At 43.1% G+C, this 19,062-nt stretch overlaps 1 protein-coding gene and 1 long non-coding RNA gene across 7 annotated transcripts; one reads left to right on the plus strand and one right to left on the minus strand.

The window, feature by feature from the left end:
• Positions 1 to 100: 100 nt before the first annotated feature.
• Tab2 (TAK1-associated binding protein 2) lies at positions 101 to 19,061 on the plus strand. Of its 6 annotated transcripts, XM_031976766.2 has the most exons (10): positions 104 to 531; positions 11,174 to 11,312; positions 12,906 to 13,431; positions 14,739 to 15,128; positions 15,943 to 16,155; positions 17,141 to 17,292; positions 17,359 to 17,452; positions 17,601 to 17,864; positions 18,478 to 18,534; positions 18,635 to 19,061. In XM_031976766.2, exons 2-10 carry the CDS (start codon positions 11,205 to 11,207, stop codon positions 18,658 to 18,660), a joined length of 1,830 nt encoding a protein of 609 aa, XP_031832626.1. In that variant the 5' UTR covers positions 104 to 531; positions 11,174 to 11,204; the 3' UTR covers positions 18,661 to 19,061. The 6 variants fall into 6 exon arrangements, with proteins under 6 accessions (XP_031832625.1, XP_031832623.1, XP_031832629.1 ...); XM_031976765.2 differs by lacking the exons at positions 18,478 to 18,534; positions 18,635 to 19,061 and having other exon boundaries at positions 101 to 531; positions 11,096 to 11,312; positions 17,601 to 18,161; XM_031976763.2 differs by lacking the exons at positions 18,478 to 18,534; positions 18,635 to 19,061 and having other exon boundaries at positions 102 to 531; positions 17,601 to 18,161.
• Positions 15,041 to 16,503, minus strand: LOC116426983 (uncharacterized). The gene is made up of 3 exons (XR_004235002.2): positions 16,402 to 16,503; positions 15,897 to 16,184; positions 15,041 to 15,175 (listed from the first exon to the last, which is right to left on the minus strand). It is a non-coding gene; the product is annotated as an uncharacterized LOC116426983 (long non-coding RNA).
• Position 19,062: the final 1 nt, after the last annotated feature.

Genomic DNA, 19,062 nt, shown 5'->3' on the forward strand with positions numbered 1-19,062 from the left:
GTGAGTTTTAAAATAGCACGCGGTTTCCCCTTCCTGGTGGCCGCAACTATTACGACGCGTCTTCCATTCATAAATAGGGAAGCACTTGTCGTGCGGGCGGCCATCTTGACTACGCGATCAACGAAGCTTCTTTTATTTTGACCACCCGGACTATACATTTCCTCGTATAATAATCACAGCACGAACAATTATAAATCTCCAAAGAATATTTTCCGCTCCCGAAACATCCCCATCGTTACACCCTAAATCGTTTCGAATGTTTTAGTTGTTCCGTTGACCACCGTCGTGTCAGTACGCAGTGCACAGCTGATCAGTGGCCCCGACGGACGGTCGCCGCTCGTTCGTTCCTTGAAATCCCCGAAAAACGACAGAAAAGTTGCTGTTAACCCGCGTCACCGTACAGTGACAGTTGAAATTCGAATCCTCGCCACGTGTAACAAAGTTGCGCCGTTCGGAAAGTGTCTCCGTCAAGTGTACGAAGTGTGCGTTACCGTTTCCCATTCGTTGGACGTTTCCAATGGTTGCCGTCCGGTGAGTACAAGCCCACGGATTTTAAAACCGGGTCCTTCACTGTTTAATGCAATTACACCGTGCTTCGACTCCATCTTTGAAACTTCTTTCGCCGTTCCATTTCTCCTGACATTTCGGTTTCAAATGGGGAACCGTTTAGTCGGGTCAATCACGGGGGCAGACTTAAACAGAAATTTTTCGATCTCAACCGATCGGTCGGGTCTCGGTCCATGCGACACGAAAATACACCTAACCGCGGAATGCACAGGAAATGCAACAACAATGTACTCGCCGAGAGTATTTACAATAACTACGTCTCGTTCCATTGTTTTCTTAATTACTGTACGCTCACCGATTTCCGGGAGCGTGTGTTAGTGTACCGACGCAGGACTGTTATCAGTAAAGCTGAACGTCACTTTTTTTTCATTATCAGTGGTAACGCTATACCAGACAAGCCGATGAGTTAATCGTTACATATATCCCCATGGTTATTTCTCTTTAAAAATAATTTCTATCGAACTTCCAAAAAAAGACGAACGAAAACATCGTTTTCTAACGAGTATAGGTTGGCGTTCGAGACAGTCGGGATTGTTTCAGAAAAGTTGCGAACGATTGTGATTCTATTTTCTCGAGCGTGTCATAGAGGCATAAGAGGAACCCAGGGTCAATCGATGCCACGAATTCCAAACTTCGTCGACGATTTTAGCCGCGCTGACGGACGTGCCACTCGATTTAAAAACTACGTAAGCCGGCGGGTAGGTGTTCTGTGGTTCGAAAATGACCGTTAACCGTGCGCGTACTACTAGGCATATCGTGGTCATTGTACGCGGGAATAAAAATACGCGGGTAAATGTTTATCCGCGACAGGATAGCGTCTTCTGTGAGTTATGTAATCGAGTTAATCGTTCGTTCGTTCGAAATCGGCCGGGAATTCATCCAGTTGTCCGGTGAATTCCGATGGAACGGTTTAACGGGGTGGAATACGGGCGAAAGGGGGGAAAGAGAGAGAGAGAGAGAGAGAGAGAGAGAGAGAGAGAGAGAGAGAGAGAGAGAGAGAGAGAGAGAGAGAGAGAGAGAGAGAGAGAGAGAGAGAGAGAGAGAGAGACGTCGAGAGAAAAAATGAAATTTTTTGGCGCACACGGAAACGAGACTAGAGGCCGGCTATATTTGTGATCGCGTGAAAGGGAGCTGCTTAGAGAGTCAATAACGAGCTTTACGGGGCCACGTGAATTATCGCGATCGTAAAGAACCGGCGTTTCGTGGCGCGTTAAGCCGCGTTCGCAATGGCGATCGCTTCGTCCCGTGACACAGTGGTTTCACACAGTCGTGTACGTCGGGTTGCAGGCGTTACTTATCAGAATCTAATAATTATAATTTATAATTATTAGATATACAATATTATATATAATATATTATTATATATAATATTGTATCATTAATTATAATATGTAATTATTAGGTACACAATATTATATAATAATATTGCATCATTAATTCTAATATATAATTATTAGATATACAATATTATAATATAATGAATAGATTATACAATATAATAATTGTAACTATGAATTTTTAGAAAAACTGATATTATTTTATATTTTATTTCTAACATATCTAACACTAGGTGTACGGTCATTTATTGTAATTTATTCTACTGCTCCTAGAAAAATTGGTATTCGTTAGTTTGGATTTTGGAAATTAGGGATTTCAAAATAGATTACTGGATATTCGCACCATATTATTCAATTTATTTGAATGCAAACTACATATTACTCCTCTGTTATCAATGATTATACCTTAGAGCACACGTTGGCATAGAATAAGACTGGAGTTTTCTTTTATTCTTAATAAATTATTGATAACAACGTAGTTAAATCGATTGCAATCCAAAAAGAAATCACATGGCTTAATCGACTGTCACACTAATTTCACTTATCCCGATTTGAAAGGAGAAAAGAAACTTTCGTTTTCATTGATCGGTTATCGAGACGTTTAGGTCTTTTCTCCTGCGTGAGAAAAAGAAGTGTAACATTATTTTCAGGATAGTGTTTATTTTCGCCCCGGCCCGTAAATTATTGGGCTCTGCTTTACGTTAGCGATGCGTCCCTCGTCAATTATTATTCTTGGTTCCTTATTTTCGTCCGACATTAAATCGCACTTTTTTCCTTTACACCTTGTCGGACATGCTTGTTCTTTTTCCACTTGCAATTTTCCCTTAATCGACAATTCTCGTCTTATGTAAATTAACAAACTGACTCGAGTCCTCACGAACAATAATTTTCCTAAACGTCAACGACTCTCGTGATTGTTATCAATATTTTATTGCTCCTCTGAGATTATATTTAACACGTTGAATGCCATGGGGTCACCGATGACCCCCAACCAAATCGAATTACCATGATTCACTTGATTAACCTCTTGTCTTATGACTTCTTTCGCAACTGTGCTTGATTAAACTACCTTATCATTAAGAATTTCATAGAAAAAGAAACAAATTTGATATTTAGTCCGTGTCTACGTTTACTCTAAAGGTTAAAGATGGATAATAAACAAGTAATATTTCATTTATACACAAGTTATATAAACAACGGTCAGATTTGCTGAATCCAGGTGAAAATTTTCAACACGAGTCACGGGTTAAAGTGACTGAATCATTTCTACATTATCAATAATATTACCTGCATCAACATTCAGCAACATAAACGTGCGATAACAATAACAATTCAATATTACATCTTCCTCGCGTATTTTGCTGTATGAAATCATGCGGCATTCAACGTATCAACACGTTGACTGCCACGAAAAACAAGAGCGTTTTATCACTAATTTTTTCCCTATGAAAAATAAAAATGAATTATTAATTATTTCCTATCACAATTCTTACGTTACGCTATTACCTTGTTACACTACTGGACATATTTATCTGACATCTTATAATTATTTTCTCGTAACTTCGAAGCTCCGGTCATCGGTGGCATTCAACGTGTTAAAACGACACGTATCACTTCCGGTCGCTGGATCCACCGCGTCGCGACTCAACAGGTGTCAAACGGGAACAAGCAGTATTTAACGCGTCCCCGGAACGAACCGTCATCGAAAAATTCCACGACGAGATACTTTTCGAAACGGAAAATCAGCTGGTCGAATGTTTTTGTTTCATTCATATTACAGCGCGGGGGTTGTTAACCGTTAACATGTTCCTGCGGTCTCGTCCGAAATCCGTTCCGAACGCGCCCCGGCGCAGACATATTCGAGACGCTTAAAAAGAACTGCCAAGAATTCTTCCAAATGCGTGAAAATACTCGTGGAATTCGCTTTTCCCCGCATTGCCAGGAGCAGACGAAAACAGCCACGCTGTGTCTCCTGGGTTATTTCATGACACAAATATCTTGCCGGCACGCTGGAATTCCGCTTTTCCTTTTTCGCCTGTCCCGACGAACGACACTCTCGTTCCTCTCTTAAAATCCCTCCTCCCCCCGTCCCTCCTGTCACTGATAGAAACGTCCTGCGTGTCTGGTGCAATTAGATCCCTCTTTCATCGTTTTTCTTCGAAATCCCAGAACCGAACCGCTCGGCCATTGTGTGTACGCTCGCACGCGCGCGCGCGACGCGACCGATGATAATTCGATGCACATATTTCCGGCGTAAATTCGGAGATTATAGCGGACCCGGTGTTGGTTACGCGGTCGCTCTTGTTATTCGGTTTATTTTCGAGTTCTCTCCCCAACGAGCGAGATGATATTTCATCGACGTATTGTCGCGGGACTTTATTACATCCCGAAGCCGCAATAAATCCTATTAGATTCGCACGGTTGCTCAGCCGAATTCGATTCGCTGTCCGCCCGTTTCCGCGTCGAACGTCTGCCCACGCGCGTTTATTTCGCATTTTCGTCATTTGCGTGTCGAAGAACCAACGTCCTGTTGGCAAACCTCGCGGCCACCGCCGAAAATCTACGTGTTCACGCGCGTATTTCGATCGTTCGCGGAAATTGGACGTGATGATTGGATATTGATTGAATAGAGATCGTGTTAAAGGCAACGTTTGAATGATGAATTCGAATGATATTGTTGCTTAGCCTTCTAGGGTTCGTTTTAGAATTTTTTGATTAACCCTTCAACGAACGTTGATGTTTCGAGATGAAATTCTGGTATTTGGAAGACTGAGTCGGAGAGGAATGATATAATTGGAACAGCAGATCAGTAGTTTACATTTGTATTAATTAACCCTTTGACGAGAAGTGTTTAAACTTTCGAGGACTTTCCATAAAGCTCAGTTATGCATCGCGGTTTTAAATACTAGAAACAAGTATTTTTATTTGAATAATTAACACTAGAACTACCAGATGAGTCAAAATGATCAATTCCCAATTTCTTTCATAATGACTGCAAAGGTACAGATGCTTCTTTAAGAAATGATTAACACGTTCAGTGCCGCACGATTTTCCCCAGAAAAATATAGAAACTGAAAATAATGTAATATCAACTTATATAATTGAATTACGTTATTATTATCGCAGGTTTCTCTTGTTGAATGTCACTGTATTAGGTATTACTTGTAATATAGAAGAGTTTTCAAATAATCATCGTTTAATCGAATGAATTATAAGTAAATCGGTTTGATCGAGGTCACCAGTGACCCCATGACGTACAATGTGTTAAAGAGCTGATTTAGTAGCACTTAAACTGAAGTATAAACCAATCGAAATGTTGTTAAATTCACGCGTACAGGTTTCATAAAGAAATGTTCAAAAGACGGTTTAACACGTTGACTGCCACGGTGGTCACTGATGACCGGAGCTTCCAAATTGCTGAAGAACAATTACAATAAAAAACTTGATTCTAAATAAAACTATCTAGTAACATAAGTAGCTAGATCAAAGCGTATTACTACTGTGATACTAAACCATTAACCCTTTGCACTCAGTCATTTGATTTGACGGTAAAACTATAAAATCTGATATTTAACGTTGAACTTCGTATAATGCCTTGATACGTGAAATATTGAAATAAAATAGCTTTGCTCCTCAATGTACTTGTGATTTCCCTACGAGTTAGTTTCAAGGAATATCGTGTCCGCCTCGTTAAAGAATGTTAAACATTGCTAGTGAGAAAGTTCCGAGTGCAAAGGGTTAATGGTTTATTGTTTAGTTATTTATTATCAAAATAAAAGTTCTTATAATTCTGGAATATTAACAGTTTGTTGTAATCGAGTAGGTGAAATTGCTTTAATTTTAATAATTTGTTTATTATCTTTCTTAGGATCTTGAAATTAATTTTTATATGAAGGTAAATTTATAGTAATAATTTTAATAAGTCTTTTAATAATTACAAAAAGAGTTCAATTTCCATTTTCTTTATGATTACCAATTATTTTCAATATCATTCGCTTTTGCTATCAAGGAGTAAGTATTACTATTCGAAAACGCTAGAAATTCTCGTGGCAGTCAACATGTTAACCCCTTGGCGTACTATTTACTTTCGTTACTAAGCTCGTATAATATTTTACTATCGACAATTTGTAAGAAAAACAACAAAATTTTTCATTCTACTTCAGGTGAAAATTTCATTTGAAGGTAGTATAATGATAATGGCAAAATAGTTGTTTGCTTTAATCCTTGGGTAATGAACAACATTGATCCTTGTTAAATTAGTTTAGAAATCTTCATCACGAGTGTCACTCGTCATTGTACGGCAACGGGTTAAGACGACCGAGACACTTTCCAGACGCTGGCTAGCAATATTTTCGTTCGGAGAGTTCCCTCGTTGGGAAACCACCGGACGCCCAGCGCGGCGGAACAATTCGATACAGGAACGATGCTCGTAGACGGCGGCGCGTGCCAATAAACAGTTTTCTTTCTGATTGATGTCCCGCTCACCTGACACTACCGACGTCTGCCAGGTGTGAAGCGAACGGAGAAAGGGAAACGAAATATTAATTCCGCCCAGCGTTTTATTCTATCACGTGGCCCCGCGCCAAGTGCGAATTGCACGCGTTCAGTTCCTAACCTCTTAGTTTCTTTCGATCAAGTGGATACATACAGACGTTCGCTCGTGAGGACTTCCGGTTCCTTCGGTCTTAGGTCCGACTTCGCGTCCCGATGCATGGACGAGGTAAATCGATTGATCAGACAGAATTTCGACCATGACAGTATTATTCGGGGATATCAAACAATATTAAAATGATTTATGATATTCAACGTAGATATAAAAGGGTCTACTTTTCTCTATATTATTAACCATATTTAACACTAGGTTTACGGAACCCGTCAGTTTGACGGATATTGAATTTTTTAAACGTTATTCGGTAATAGTTTAAGTCGATCTTGATTCGTGTAATAATGCGAATACGCACTGCAATAGTCTGGTTTTGAAGCTACACGTAGTTCTCTAGGAACAATAGAATAGAGTATAGAATAAATGTCCGTAAATCTAGTGTCAAATAGGCATTAATAAAGAGTCCTTTTCCTCATATTTATTCATATTTTTGTGTGACACACGAATCATTCGTTGTAATTAATAATATAGAAAATATAGACTCAGTCGTTGTAATTAATAATACAGAAAATATAGAATCAGTCACTGTAATTAACAATGTAGAAAATATAGAATCAGTCACTCTAATTAATAATACGGAAAATATAGAATCACTCACTGTAATTAATAATGTAGAGAATATAGAATTAGCCATTGCAACTAATAATATAGAAAGTACAGCTCTTTTTATGCCTATACTCTTAATGAAAGTGTATTTCTGTCCTTCGCCGACTATAGGGCTGAAAAAGGTCACATTCAGAACGGAACGGTGTACCGCCGAAGTATCCGTCCTAATAAATAAAGATTTGTACACGTAACGGGTGGTCCCAGAAGTAGGATAAAAAAAAACACAAGAATTAAAGGGAGTCGACGGTTTTCGCTCGCACGTTTTTTAAATTTTTTCGGCGATTTTCCAATTTTCCGACGGAATCGGAAGATTTTCACAGTGCCGGTCGTATTTTAATTCTGTGAGGCGGACACGCGAGTGCACCTGCGGGTGAAGTACGCGTGGGAGCGTGGTACGCGCAGTGCCGGCTAATTATGTGGCACTCCTACGTTCCACGCGGCACAGGTGTCCACGGTTTCTTTGCCCGCTGCCAATTCTCTAACGTACCGGGTGTTTCGGAATCGCCGACCTCCGCGTCGACTGCAACGACGTTTGACTTTTCGTTTTTCACGTTTCTTTTTGCGGTTACCATTTGTCCACCGAGTTTATTTAACGTTACGCGGCTATTGTAAAACGCTCTGCGATCCTACAATATTGTACGACATTTTGCAGAATTTTGCGTGAAATTAATTGAATTTTTGATCGAGAGGATGGTTTGTCGGTCGATGATAGACTGCTGTAACGATTTACGAAGGATTGTATTTTTATCGGTCACCGGGTGTGTAACCGGTATGTACCTATAAGACAAGTTCGGTTCCATTGAGAAATGGGTCAAACGGTCGCTCGTTTAAGTAAAGCCCGTCGTGTCGCGGAAAATGGGGAAGCTTTAGCATTTCCTCATGGAAAGAATTCTCCAAACTGGAGAAACGAGTGACCGAGCAGACCGGAAATGGTAACCTGCGACGATCGAGATTACCGTTCCATTTTGTCTGGCATGAGACGTTCTAATCTATTGAACACTTGGTTAAAGAAATTCCATAGGAATAGAACCTGATTATCTGACACGTTTCACATCATTTTCCCATTGTTGTTATAAAGTCATCTACAAAATTCCATGGCGACGATACCATAACCCCTCAAACATTCATTTTAATCATTATTTCATTGGAATCTACCAAAAATCATATTCAAGCGGGACATCAACTATCCAAGTAGAATTGTCCTTGAAAGGACAGCCTTAAAAGAAAGCTGTGATAATAAAGTAAACAGTGTATTAATACATTAATCCTGAAATAAATCTATTAATTCACCATCAATGTAATCTATCGATGAATAATCTACTAATTAATCGTTAATCAATCTAATTAGATATATCAAAACATTAATACATTCTACAACATATCTTAGATCTCTCATCTAACCCTTTGTGGACGAAGACTTTGAAGAACACAATACTTGCAACGTATCAAGCTAAATTATACATCGAATGTTTAAATAATAGAAAAAAAGGAAACTACACTGATCTGCTGTTCAAATAATTTAATACTAGAACTAACAAGCAGTCAAGTTGACTTTTCAAAATTTTTCTAACCCCAAGAGTGCATCTATCAAGATCACTCGAAACTTAGTTTGCGTATTAATAAAACAATTTCTTAAGAAATCTCTTAACACGTTGACTGCCTTGAGGGTCACCGGTGACCCCAACTAAATCGAATCACCATAGTACACTAAATTAAACGATGATTATTTGATAACATTTCTGTATTATACATAACACTCTTTAATACGGTGACATTCAGCTAGATTAACGTACAATAATAACAATACAATAATCGAATAAATTAATATTTCATTTTTTCCATTTTGCACATTTTGCTCCAATTGTGCGGCATTCAACGTGTTAAAGAATCTATTGTTTCCTCAATAATTATAAAAGAAGAGTTAACCCTTTGAACTCTGTAGGTTCCAATTTAGCACCAGTTATAATATTAAATGCTTTAATGAATCTTAACGAAACTACCCTAAAATTATTAGATTTTTCATATCCCAAATTTTGTGCTGAGAGGAAAAATAAAAGATCGAAGAAATGTTATAGCATTTCTAATTTTCGCTAGGAATACTATAAAAATTAGTTGCAGTTGCTGATAGATTACAAAACAACCTGGAGTGCTAAGGGTTAAAAGAAGAATTTCATATTGACCCATCTGGTTCTAGTGTTAATCGTTCGTTCGCAGCTCAGTGTTCCAAGCATGAACATTTCACGAAACGTCGACATTCGTCCACAAAGTGTTAACACTAGGTTTACGGGCATTTATTGTACACGTCATTCTATTATCCCTAAAAGAATTGATGCTCGTTTATTTAGATTGTGGAAACTGGAGATTTGATAGTAGGTAATTGGGGTACATGTCAGTGTGATCGCATCAATCGAAATCGGCGTAAACATTTACAAAATAATATTTCTAAAATCCAATATGCGTCAATTCGACGCGTTCTGTAAACCTAGTGTTAAAGATTCGACTCCCCGTTTCGATTCTGCATTCGCATTGAACCGTTTTGGCGGTCGAGCAGCTGAACTGCTAGCGCGCCACGATCGCGCGCGGCGTTTCAATGGCTCGCGCGTCGACAAGCCGGACAATTTGCCCCGGTCGGTCGGGTTCCCTCGGGCGCGGTCCTCTCGTTTTCATTTTCTCACGACTTTGTCTCCATTAATCGCATCCCCCTGTCCGTCCGTTCGTCCGCGGGCCTGAATAATTTGACACAGTCCCGGCTCGCGACACGCGAAACCGCCCGCCGAGGAACGTCGTCTTTGGAGGGCATCCAAATCGTTTATCCGGGAAACCGCGAAATTTCCGCGACGGCGGCGGATTCTTGCCGAGTCCGAGCGTGTGGCAAGAATCCCCGACGGTCCACGCGCTTGCGAGGACAAGACTATCTGCCGCCGCGGCGAGCGGAACGCGGAGAACCGTGAGAGAAGCCGACACGGCTGAAAGCTGAAAAGTCAAGGTAGCAAGAGACACTTCCACTGACGGTGTTCAGGCTACCTCGGTGTTTCACGCATGATTATTTACGCGTGGTAACAACATAGGATAGAAAAGACCGAATGTAACGGATGTAACGATAGAGAACGAAGCACTCTGAATTTTTCTATCGTTACATCTGACGCATTCGATCTCGCTTCCGTTCTTTCGTGAATGGAAGTGGTCCCTTGTGTCTTTGACTTTGAGCTTTTAGGACGGGCAAGAGGAGTTGGATTTTATGGTTTTGATTGGTTATCTGTAACTGTATTGAGGAATAAATTAGTATCAGAGAATAAGATGAGAAAAGATGAAGACAAATGAGAACAGAGTTTCTCTTGCCATCGAGTCGTCTTGCAATTGTTTTCTTCGTTGCATAGGAGAAGAGGCCTAATTAGTATTTGGTATTCGCTATGGTTATGCATATCCAATCGAAGCTATAGGGTACATTAGGGATGGTTGATTTTTCTGGGGAGAACTATTACATCCGAAGTGTCATTGATACCTAAGAAAAAGAAGTATACTTATGAAAGTAGATACGTATAAACGAGAAATAAATGAGATTCAGGAGATCGGCCCATTCGGTCCAGAGTTATCCCAGCAGGAGAGCCCTCTTGCCCCGTGTCGCCTCGTAGCTCTTTCCCTACACGAGGAGTATTTATCGCGCCATTCGAATTACAAACGTTATCATTCGCGTCTCTCGCTTCCGTGTCGTTAGCAATGAATCCGAGAATTCCTCGAAAGTTATGTATCGCAAAGATGTCTGGCTGATTGTCCCGGGCGGAATGGATTGAATATAAATCGCGATGTTAACGGCACCGCGTGTGCCCATGAGGTAGCGATAAATATTTGCAGCGTCGCGTCGCGTCGCGCGCGTTGCGACGATTTCTGTCCGTTGGATTCGATGAACGGTGGTGTCTCGTAGCTCGCGCCACGCCGGACCAGCGCTATCCAGTGGCGAGTCGCATGTAACTGGTGTAACGAGAGAACCTGGCACCCGCAGGTAGGCCTTGCCAGGAGGATGGGGGCCCACGATGGGGGAGTGCCATTGCTCTAACATCGCTATCATGCAGCTGTTCCATGAGCTGAAGCAGCAGTTCCCTGCGCTCCCTGATCACGTCGTCTCCCAGTGCATCGCCCAGGTATAGGTGCTCTTTGTCCACCATTGCTGTTCACGGAGGCTCGATCCGATCCACGAACAACCCGGACTCCTCGGTGCTTCTGGTACCAGTTGACGATGCCAACTGATCAAAGCGTTTCAGCACTAGCGCTGAAATATACTAGCCGCAAGGCAGAACGATGGAATGACTTGGGTTTCGGATAGACTGATGCTCGAGGTTGCAACTTCGAGCGTTGAGTTTCTTAAACGATATTTATAAGATTCGATATACTTAACACTAGGTTTACGGGCATTTATTGTACAGTTTATTCTATTGTTCCTAGGGAAGTTGATATTCGTTCATTTAGATTTTGGAAATTGTAGATGTAGAAATAGACGAAACGATTGAAACATTTACCAAATAATGTTTATAAAATTCAATCTGCGTCAAATTGACGCGTTCTGTAAACCTAGTGTTAAGTAAGCTTGGTGTCATTGAATAATATCTGTCGTTCTGCCTTGCGAACACTGATGTATCCGGTTCCTCGAACTGGATTTTTCTATATCGTTATCCCGAAGAATGGTACCTGGTCCCAGGTAGACCGGTAAACGGATTCTATTTGAAATCGCGCGTAGATCGATTTCTCTGGGACCAGAGCGAAGCAAAGAAATAACTGAACGGTATTGCGAAACAGAGATAGTGATAATGATATTTTCACGGTTGAAGGACATTTTGCGGCGGTGTTGCGATCGAGTACTCCGGGAACGGCGTCCCGGTTGCACAGAGTGTGCTCCTAACCAGTCTGCAAAGATTTGCTCTCCCCGCTCATCCGTCATCGCTAAAAACGAAACCAAAGCACGTCAACGACTAACAAGCGGGTACGGCTCGCGTATCCATAACTTCCGGGGTTTGAGAATTAACGTCAGAACTTCTTCTTCTCCCGCTTCCTGTCGTTGCACGAGCGTGGAACCTGTGTGTACGTATGCCTCCTTTCAGCTAAACGTTTCGCTCTTTTATTTATTCTTAATCCTTCCGTAGCGCGGTCACCGACGCGACGATGTACACCGGTGGACACGCTAAACGTTGATCTAATCCCCCCGAGACGGAAGCGCGGAGGTGTATTCGGCGCTTCCGGTTGCACGATATTAATCACTGGCAAGCCTCGTCGTCCTAGGAGACCGCGGAATCCGAGAGTCTCTAACCGTTTGCGGTCCAGGTTTGTCCGATTCCGGCGAACGCGCCGATTATTTCTAACCGCATCTAAATCGTAGCTCTCTCTCCGACGATCCCAACGTTTAACCTTTTGGCGACCTATAGAATTACATTGCAACCAGCAACAAAGTGCATAAGCTATCGGCAACAGAGAAAGAACAGAGCCTATAGAAGTACACGGAAACCACTGCGGTAGCGTGTACACAATAGCCAAAAGGTTAAGAGATCACCTGGACCGCAGATGGTTAGCGCTTCCCGCGACAACCCTCGAGTCGAAACTAGTCGGCGGACCGTTGCGGAAGAAGAAGCCGGTCGTTCCCTAAAAATAATCCTGAAGCTTCCGGTCGAGATGGCCTCGAATAGCCGATCCTCGGGGACCGATCCCGGAAAACTGGCTGACCCGGGTGCGTCTGTGCGTTCCAGAACAGCCACGATCGAGAGATATGCGCGAGAAGCCTCCGCGCCACGCAAGAATCACGACCGTCGCCGGGCGCTTTCCCTCCAGCCGCGGCCTGCGGCGTCCTCCAGCAGCCTCAACAGCACACCCAGCAACAGCAGCAGCAACAGCAGCAGCAACAACGAGCGAGCCCCGCCGCGCAGCAGCGTTGCTGCGCGATGAGCCAGCCCCAACGAACCGTCGCGAGCAGCAACAACGGGAACCCGCGACCACACAGACCAGCCTCGCTGGACATTGGAGCGTCGCGGCGCTGTCCCCTTAGCTGCACACGGGCAGCAGCGATCTCCGCCTCGTCGCCGATCGCTGGTAACCCGGTGACACCCTCCTCGGCGCCACCTGCCTGCACCGTCAGGGGCTTCTTCGACGATTGCGGCGCGCTACCGACGACCACCGACGCGAACTGCAACAATCACGTCCAGAACAACGCGGGAAACGAGCCGGCCGGGTTCGAGCTGAACGTGAACGTTGCCTGTAGCCCTGCTGGCAATCGCGGTACGCATTCCACGGAGACCAGGGACCTTTTTGTCTTTTTGCTACCGATGAGGCTAGGATGAAGCTAGGACGAGATAAGGATCTGTAGGTGATTCACGCTAGGTTTACGGAATGCAGTTTGGTGTGAATTCTATTTGGTACTTGTTCACGTCGATTTTGATTGTATCAATGATCCTATTTAGTTGTATTTCAACTACTGTTGAGATGTAAGTGAACAAACGTCGGTTTCTCTAACAGCAATAGACAGATTGTAATCGATATCCGTGAACCTAGCGTTAACGCTGGAATTGTTTTAGAACTCATAGGTCGAGATAGTTTCCTCCTCTACAATAGAACGTACACGATTCAGAATGTAGTTAAAATTGTGGTCTAGAAATAAGACACCTATTTGATGTTAATAAGAGCGGCAAATCGGTGGTCTCGATAATTGTCGGAAATGTGGCGCGAAGAACGGTCTCGCAAGAGTGCACCGGCGATCGTTTCTTGCGAAAACGAACGAAAGCGAGCTGCAATGGTAGCACGTGGAGGAGACTATTTCGCGCGGTCCCTGCGCATGGGGTCCGAGCCATTTCCGTAATCCGCGGTGGCATCGAGTTGCAACATGGTTGCAGAATAGTTGATGAATTGGATACATGCGACGAACCGGTTGCGCAACAAGCAATTACGTCGCTCCTCGAGTACGTCGCGTCGGTATGGAAACGGGAATAAAACAGGTTCCATCCACGTGCAGCGACGACGGCCGATCGTTTTTAATCGCGATCTTGCCACGCGGATGTTTTCCGCGGATCGATCGGTTTCCGGGACAGTCGTACCACGCGCGGTCGTGTTGCTCCTAGCCGTCGACTTCTTTTCATCCCCGCCGATCATTCACTGTCCCACCTTATCGCGGACCATTACACGTATATTTATAAACTCTATCGCGCTCGTTTTCCGGGAGAATTACATTATCCGAACAGACGTCTGGCTATCTGCCACTTTTGCCACTTATTGCAACCATCCTCTGGCTGTAATTTCTGTAAACATGAAAATAAGTAGTGAGCAACGATCGGACACGGTGGAAGCGTATCGGCGAGCCTCGGTTAAGAAATTCGAGCCAGACATCAATCTCTTACAAAAGCATCACCATTCCATGCCACTCAATCCACCGAGCGAATGTAATCAACCCTTCGCGCTCGAAAGTCTTCCATTCTCAAGAGATCCGTATAGATCGATAGATCTATTGGTCCTGAATTCGTCGTGCTGGACAAACGTCCACCGATCTTCAGAGGGATTCCTGAAAATGTTAAAACCGAATCGTCGATCTTTAGACTTCCGAACGGTGCCCACGATCGGTGGCGCCTGTAAACGAACCGATCTGATCGTCGATCCACGGGCACACTACGCGGACCCGTTGCTCAGCGTGGAGAACGTCGCCGGGCCGCAGATCGATCACACGCGAAGCTACACCTCCGTCAGCCTGACACTCAGGCCGCCGTCCTCGGAGCCGCAGCCGCCGATCGACATCAGATCGCAGGGCTCGAGCTTGACCTACTCGAGTTCGTCCCTGGACCCGCGAGGCTTCCAGAGTCGCCTGCAGATCAGCATCGGCGCGGGAGCCGTTGGCAGCGTGGCGGCTGCCAGAATCAGGCCGCCGATGGGCCCCAGCAGGCCCAACAGCTTGATACCGCCGGTACAAACCGGTCCTCAGAGGCCGCCAGGTACGTCCCGCCCCTGGCCTCGAACGGTTGCTCGTCTCTGTTCGTCGCTGGACAAATTTATTCCAGTAGAGATATTTATCCGCCGAGTTTCAAACATTTTAGCACGGTACATTCGTCTAAAGCTCGTTATCATGAAGACGGTAGCTAAATATCTTGAAGCTGAATACGAATCGTTAGTTGTATTGATACGAGAATCATTGAACAGCAATTGATACGTTAGAACGAAGAACATTTGGACTCTATGTTTCAACCCTCAGACTAGGGTAAGTCGATGGCCTAGTTCTTTAATGTTAGAACTATCGAGCACTTAAACGGTCTTTCTAAAATTTCCTTACAACTAAAAGCGTGAATTTATCAAGATTTCAATTGAGTTATAGTTTAGGTATCACTAAATCAACTTCTTTAATTTCTTAAGTCCCCGTCTCGGCAATAATCGTAAAAGACATTAGGAGTTGGTCCCTTTTATCATTCCTAAATTCTTCTTTTAATTATTGAAAAAAACAATAGTCTCTAAGAAATCCCTAAAGAAATTGCTTTAGTAATACGTGAATTAAGTTTCGAGTGATCGTAGTCTCAACAGATCTAGGGGTTTCTATAGAAAAATGTTCAAAAGTCAACTCGACTGCGTTCCAGTGTCAAAGACCTGTTACATCCTACCATTAACACCCAACGAAAAGAGATACAAGAACACTTCAATCTCTACGAGATTCAGTGTACCAAAGTTGAAAATACAGAGATCGAACGATCTAAATGAAATAGTCATCTCACCTACGGGTCTCGCCTGGAAGTATCCTAATCGGAGCATGTCTTCCAGGCCTTCCAGCAGGACCACCCAGCCAGTTGCCGCGGCCGACGACAACGATGAGCGCCCCAACCACACCCTCGGTACCGTCTGCGACGAACATTGTCCCTCTCATCAGCCTTCCAACGACACCGTCAGGACCGACGACGACCTCGCCGCCCTCCAGTCCCGTTGGCGAACGGATACAGGCCAATTCCGATCCGAATCGATCGCCGTTGAATCAAGGTACCCTTCCCCGCCCCCAGGGCACAACCCTGCGACGAGATTCGAAAATAACCGTCGGTCTATTTTTGCTGAACACCGGTGCGTTACCACCACTACCACCACCACCGCCGCCGTCGTCGTCGTCGTCGTCGTTGTCGCCACCCCCCCACGACGACGATGTGCGTGTGTGCGGACGCGTAGAGTCTTTTGTTTTTCGGGTGGCTCGCTTCGTATTATATAGGAGGTTGATACACGTAGTATATTTACCTGCGAGAACCGACCAGTCTGTCCGTCGCACGTATCTACGCCCACGCGCGTAACACTGAGAACGATATTTACGCATTCCTGACCCCACGCCTCCGTCTATACATAGCCAGGCTCGCGGTTACTCTACGCGGACCACCTGATCCGCTTTTCCTTCTCACCAGCGGCGTCGTCTCGGTGGGTGACGACACGTTTCCTGAACGGATCCGTGATTCGAACCTTATCTGTAGATTGTACCGATTAACCCTTTGCACTCGGAAATCTGGGAATGTTCAATGTCTGCTGATGAGATGTAGATTATAGTCTTTGAGAGTTAAATGAGGAAATTACGTAAATTAAGGGAAGATGTTTTATTTAGGTGTTTCGTGTATCGGTTTATATGAAGTTTAACGTTATGTATGATTTTATAATTTTGTATGTCAAGTCAAGTTGACAGAGAGAGATTTCGAGTCTAAAGTGTTAATTGTAAGTGGTAGGCGTTGGTATTAGCGCAGGCAATGCGAATGCTTGGAGATTTTCTTCCATGAACTGGTTCCTTACGGTTTACAGTTGGAAGTTGCTGGATCTTTAATACGTAACCGAGCTGATTTGATTAAAATTTGATTTTGATACAAATTTGAGGAGGAACGGATGAGAATCTCCATAGCGTAAGAATCCAAAAGGTTTTGTATATATCGCGACACCTGTGCTTTTAGCGTCTGTAAATGTTTGTAATGTTTGAATGCTTCCTGTAACGATACAGTGGCGGAGCACCAAAGGAAATTGGTAGCCGAACAGTTAGCCAGGAAAGAAAGGCTCGCCAGGGAGTTGAGGGCCGAGAAAGGACGACTCGAAGCGATGAAGAAAGAGCTGCAGTCTCTTTCGAGACCCTTCGATTCCTCGATGCCGCCGCAGGTATGGTGTACGCTTACAAATTCTCAAGAACATCGACGAGTTTCACTGTGAAAGTCCGTTCCGTAGGAGCTGAAGAGGAAATTAAGGAGCGAAATCTATCAGCTGCAGGTGGAATGCGACAGATTGGCGGATGAAGTGGATCAGTGGTCAGATCCAAGAGGTAGCTTCACATTCTAACTCCTAAATTAACATATTAAGACATTGAGTGTCTTGCGTGGAAGGTTTCTGATGGCGAGTCGAGTAACGTTAAGCACAGCTGTCGTCTATAGTAGTCGAGGAAAGATTGTTGTCACTGCGTTAATTTCTAGTGCCTTTGGGTGAAACGAATGAAGAATTCTATCAAGATATTTATACTGGTCAGCCGTTACCACCGAGCTCGACCAGTTTCAATCCTCCGCCATTGCCTAGTCAACCGCCCGCTTGGCAACCGGATGTCACCGGAAATAACGTTGACAGAGAAGAACGGGATGGTCCCTCTTGGGTCTGCAGAATGTGCACGTTCGATAATCATCCGTTGATGAACAAATGCGAACAGTGCGACATGCCGAGGCTGCCGGATCATGGAAACGCAGGTACGGCTTCCAGGAAACCGGGCGAGGAACTCGCCAGCTCGTTAACGCGCTTGGACGTCAATCAGAAACCTCCGACACCGCCGGAGTAACAAACGTGTGCCTTAACAGCATGTGACTTTCTTTGAACTGTTCCTACTTTTTTCTTTGTTTTGGAAGATTGACTGACTTTTACTCCGTACTGTGATGAAGTGCATAACCAAAGGTGATAATTGAATACTATAAGGCTCTTTCGGAAACAAATGTATTGAGCGTCGCGAGAAATACATGCGACATTAATAAAACAGGATTTAACTTGTACTTAAACGTAACGCTTGGACAAGTGTTGTTTTTTTTAATTAATCTTAATATCCTTTTGCGTGCCTTTCAAAGAATATGAAATATTCCATTTGGCACTGAGAGGGTGGGAAAGTAACGTGTTGTAAATTTGAGCTAAATGGAAACGCATGTTTTGTGTGTTATGTGTAGTGAATGCATAGTAGTAACCTGTTACCGTGTGCTGTTGCTTTTTATTGCGAATAACGGTAAGTATAAGATTGTGAGAATGCAAAGAGATGTACAGTAGTGTTGTTAACGATAGAAGCAGTGTAATAGAATTCCAATGTTCGATTTACAGGCGAAACACAAGATATTCATATACGAGTCACACATCATCACAACTTTTCACCGAGTCGTGAGTATACTTTGGAGTATATTCCACAATGTAGTAGTTTTAAGGAAAATATAGCATGCGGTAGTATGCATAGTAAAGTAATTGTTTATTTATTTTCCAGGAACAGTACATAGTTGGGTGGTATGATGTGAACTGCATTAGAAATTTGAGAAACTGTATATAAAATTATTTAAATTAAATAAAAAAAAATTGTTGTAGGAAATCAACAGATTGCCAGTGGAGGGCACAGAAGTTTTAATAACTTAATTCAGTTCTTGTTTCTTTTTTCTTTTTATTTACGACAACGTACATCATGTGAAATTAATATATCATTTGATATATGTACATATATATACATATATACATCTATACATATATATGTATATGTATATACATAATTTAACTTTCTTGATACATAATACGGGATTAAGATTGGGAGAACGCATCTGCACTTTCCGTTATTAAACGGTAAACGACTTAACAGTAGTCTAACTCCTATTTGTATGAGTTTTGAAATATTATTTAAAATACAAGGTATTTGTAGTAAGT

The sequence above is a fragment of the Nomia melanderi genome, chromosome 14 (assembly GCF_051020985.1).
Source record: "Nomia melanderi isolate GNS246 chromosome 14, iyNomMela1, whole genome shotgun sequence".
In the NCBI taxonomy this organism is placed as follows: Eukaryota; Metazoa; Arthropoda; class Insecta; order Hymenoptera; family Halictidae; genus Nomia; species Nomia melanderi.

Excerpts from the sequence above, each read along its gene's own strand:
- Tab2 (XM_031976765.2), top strand. The coding sequence starts at position 11,205 with ATGGGGGAGTGCCATTGCTCTAACATCGCTATCATGCAGCTGTTCCAT. Across the intron at positions 16,156-17,140 it reads TCGATCGCCGTTGAATCAAG|TGGCGGAGCACCAAAGGAAA; the intron begins GTACCCTTCCCC and ends GTAACGATACAG. Across the intron at positions 17,453-17,600 it reads TCAGTGGTCAGATCCAAGAG|TGCCTTTGGGTGAAACGAAT; the intron begins GTAGCTTCACAT and ends GTTAATTTCTAG.